Here is a 3149-nt window from a genome sequence, read left to right as displayed (position 1 = left end):
TTCTAAGGGACCAGTAGAATTCGATTCTTTTGTCGGTTGTCCAATCACCTCCCATTATATTGTGGGTTTGTTGTCGCGTCTGAAGTATATGTCAAAATACTCATTCAATATGGAAACACAATGGTGTGAGGGATTTGGCCAATGAATAGGCAACGGCATCCAAGTTGTCTCAACCTTATAGGCATCGAAATGGGCCAAATTTTGGCTTAGAAGCACGAGAAGAAATCCAATCTTGAGATTGGACGTCGACTCAAACTACCTGAGGCATTAGTGCGTTCGTACCTGAAATCCCCGGACACGTACGGTACGAAGAAGCGGTCGAGAAGGCACGTGAAGTTGACGAAGCGTGACATACGCTGAATTTCCGCAGCTCAATCGTACGAAACTTGTCAGCAGCGCAAAACGCCAAGACATTATGGTTGACTGCCCGCACTGTTCTCAATGTGCTGAAATCGAGCAAGTTTATCAAATACGCGAAGCAGAAGCCGGCGCCATGTCCGAAGCCGCATCGCAAGAAGGCACATCGTGCTTTCGCTGCAAAGCTCATAGCGAAGCTGGATTTTTGGCGTCAAGTTGTCTTCTCGGATGAAAAGAAGTTCAACATGGGTGGCCCGGAGAGATACCTCGCGTATTGGCGTGACCTCCGTGGTGACGTAAATGTGTTCTCGAAGCGGGTCAGCGGAGGAGGAAGCGTTATGGTTTGGGGTGCTGTGAGCATGTGCGGGACGTATTCCTTGAACGACGACAAAGCTCGGGGAAGTATTGCGAGACTCTGGAGACGTATCTGTACCCCTTTTTGGACGAAGTTCAAGAGTGTCTCGAAGACCACATTGCTGTTTCCAACAAGACAATGCATCTATCCACGCTTCCAAGGAGACAAAGACGTTTCTTGAAGACTCGGGTGTCTTTTTCATGGGCTGGCCTATCACGAGCCCTGATTTGAACGTAATTTGAGAACGTTGGGGTATTCTAGTCGCCAAATGGCGGTAGTATCGACTATTAGCGTAGTGCGCATATAAATATTTCGCGAAATAAATTCCGCGATTTCTAGTTTTATCCATTTTATGTGGTAAATATTTTACAGATTATGTGGTAAATATTTTACAGATTCACCGCATCCGGAGGTCATGATCCCGGTCATGTTGGTCTTTGTATGGGTAGTTTAAAATTGACGACCACTGCAAATTATTCGGGAAAATGATGTCGAGCCAATCAACGCAACGAATTTAGGGAAGAACTACTTACCATGTCAGCCAGTTAAACGTTGTAATTGTGTGTAGATTGGCCATCAATCATCATAATTCATGAAAATTTTCCGACAAACACACACGTTCGCATCCAAATCTGAGCTTGTTCGGATTTGCGTTCCAGCTGAAATTAAATCGTGTACAACCAACTAAAACATCATAAGCAGACATCAAGGAGTCAATTTCCTGCATTGAAACATTCACCGCGTGCACGAAACAATATGAACGAGCCCACAAGCGTGACAAATGAGATGCACGCACGAAGAGAGCAAATGCTGCGACTCCATGTTTTGGAGTACAAAGCCATGGCGAGAATTCGAGTCAACCGCACTTCGACACGACCTGAGCAAACGGATAGTCAATACTCTTGCTAAGCAAATGGAATTCATCAATTGGAATGGGTTTTGTGGCTACACAGATGAGTATGTTACACCAACCAAAATTGCCCTCTTTTTGGCCCACATCCAAGATCGTCCGGTAAGATCAAGTGAATTTAAACGACTAGAAACTGACGTGGTGGAGTGATCGAAACAAGCAATGGTGGAGACGAAGGCCAACAAGATCGTGTCGTGGAAACTCTATATTATGCCATGCGGCGGTCTTTTCACGAAACAAACTCACATATGGCGACTACCTGCTCCACACGCTCCAGCTGTGGCTGTCGCTGTTACCGTCCGCCAACTGGAAGTACGGCGTAGCTCCTCGGGCGTCCGCGGATGCGTCTGTATTTGCGTCGCAGGCAACCCTCGAATCATTGGCTATCACACGGTCTCTGCTTATGCAAAAGCGCTGATAGATATTTGGAAGTTCCAATATGAGCGCAATCAAAATCCATGCCGCCAATACGCCCAAATGCCGTCAAGGAGCTGCTGAAGCAAAAAATGGCAGTGGTGCAACAAGAAAATTCCGAGTTTGCTGACCGAGGAAAGGGGATCATGGTCGATTACGTAAGTTAAGCAGCATTGCGAAGGATCAGCGAAAATTTCTTCACGAGTCGTACTGAACAGGGCATGAACCACCGAGCATACAACTTGATGTCGATTAATTGTGCACTTGCGGTAACATTAAACGACGATTAACGCTTTGAGAAATCGGCTTGATGACATTCGAGGAGGAGGGTCTTCATTGTGCTCAACTGTTTCGATGTGTGTGGTGAAAATCCAAGCTGAATCAATACGGCAATGTTGAACAAACAACGTTCATGCGGCACAAGCATGTCACACGCTGTCCGTTTAGCGTGCTTGCATTGTACTTCTTCCACCGGTGGCACTTGAGTGACAACCCTTGGCCTGACCTGTCCAAGAGGAAGCTTTGGTACGACATCTACACGTTTTGAAGCGTGCAAAGCCAATTGCACCAATGCAATATTCAGAGAAGTGCAATGCCATCAATAGACAACACGAACTACTGGGTATTCAAACAATTGTCAAAACACAAGCTGGAAGGAAGATGGGCGTCACGTCCGAAAACGTTGGTGCTAACGAGTGACTCGGTGGACTAGCAAGGTCATTGGCAACTCGAAGTGGAAATGGCGCTTATGCGAACCATGTTGTTCCTTGGAATTGAGTCAGAGTTCTGGCGGGATTTGGATATCGTGTGCGACCGGTCAACGGATGGATTGGCACACCCTCGGGGAGTCGACGAATGTCTTCGATGACCAAGCGGGGCCTTTCAGAAGAGGTCGTCCACGTTGTATTTGCCCAACATGGACGAATCAACATGTACGATACTCCTATCACAATTTATTTCCGTCAACCCAACTATTATGAATTTGTTCCTCTCGATGTAGTACTTCCTCTGTTAGCTATTACTGCCACCATTTGAAAATTTACCTTTTTGGAATTACTGCCGCCATTTCAATATAATTGGACAATCGACGGAATACATGAATTTTATTGTCTA

General features: G+C 46.1%; 1 protein-coding gene across 1 annotated transcript; it reads left to right on the top strand.

Annotated features, from left to right (window-relative positions):
- Positions 1–1625: 1625 nt before the first annotated feature.
- Positions 1626–2040, top strand: H310_12887 (hypothetical protein; the record flags this gene model as incomplete). The annotated part of the gene is made up of 2 exons (XM_008880135.1): positions 1626–1724; positions 1900–2040. 2 exons carry the CDS (start codon positions 1626–1628, stop codon positions 2038–2040), a joined length of 240 nt encoding a protein of 79 aa, XP_008878357.1.
- Positions 2041–3149: the final 1109 nt, after the last annotated feature.

This window comes from Aphanomyces invadans, assembly GCF_000520115.1.
Source record: "Aphanomyces invadans strain NJM9701 unplaced genomic scaffold supercont1.44, whole genome shotgun sequence".
NCBI lineage: Eukaryota > Oomycota > Saprolegniomycetes > Saprolegniales > Verrucalvaceae > Aphanomyces > Aphanomyces invadans.
The sequence above is the reverse complement of the archived record's forward strand: the minus strand, read 5'-3'. Positions and strand labels throughout refer to the sequence as shown.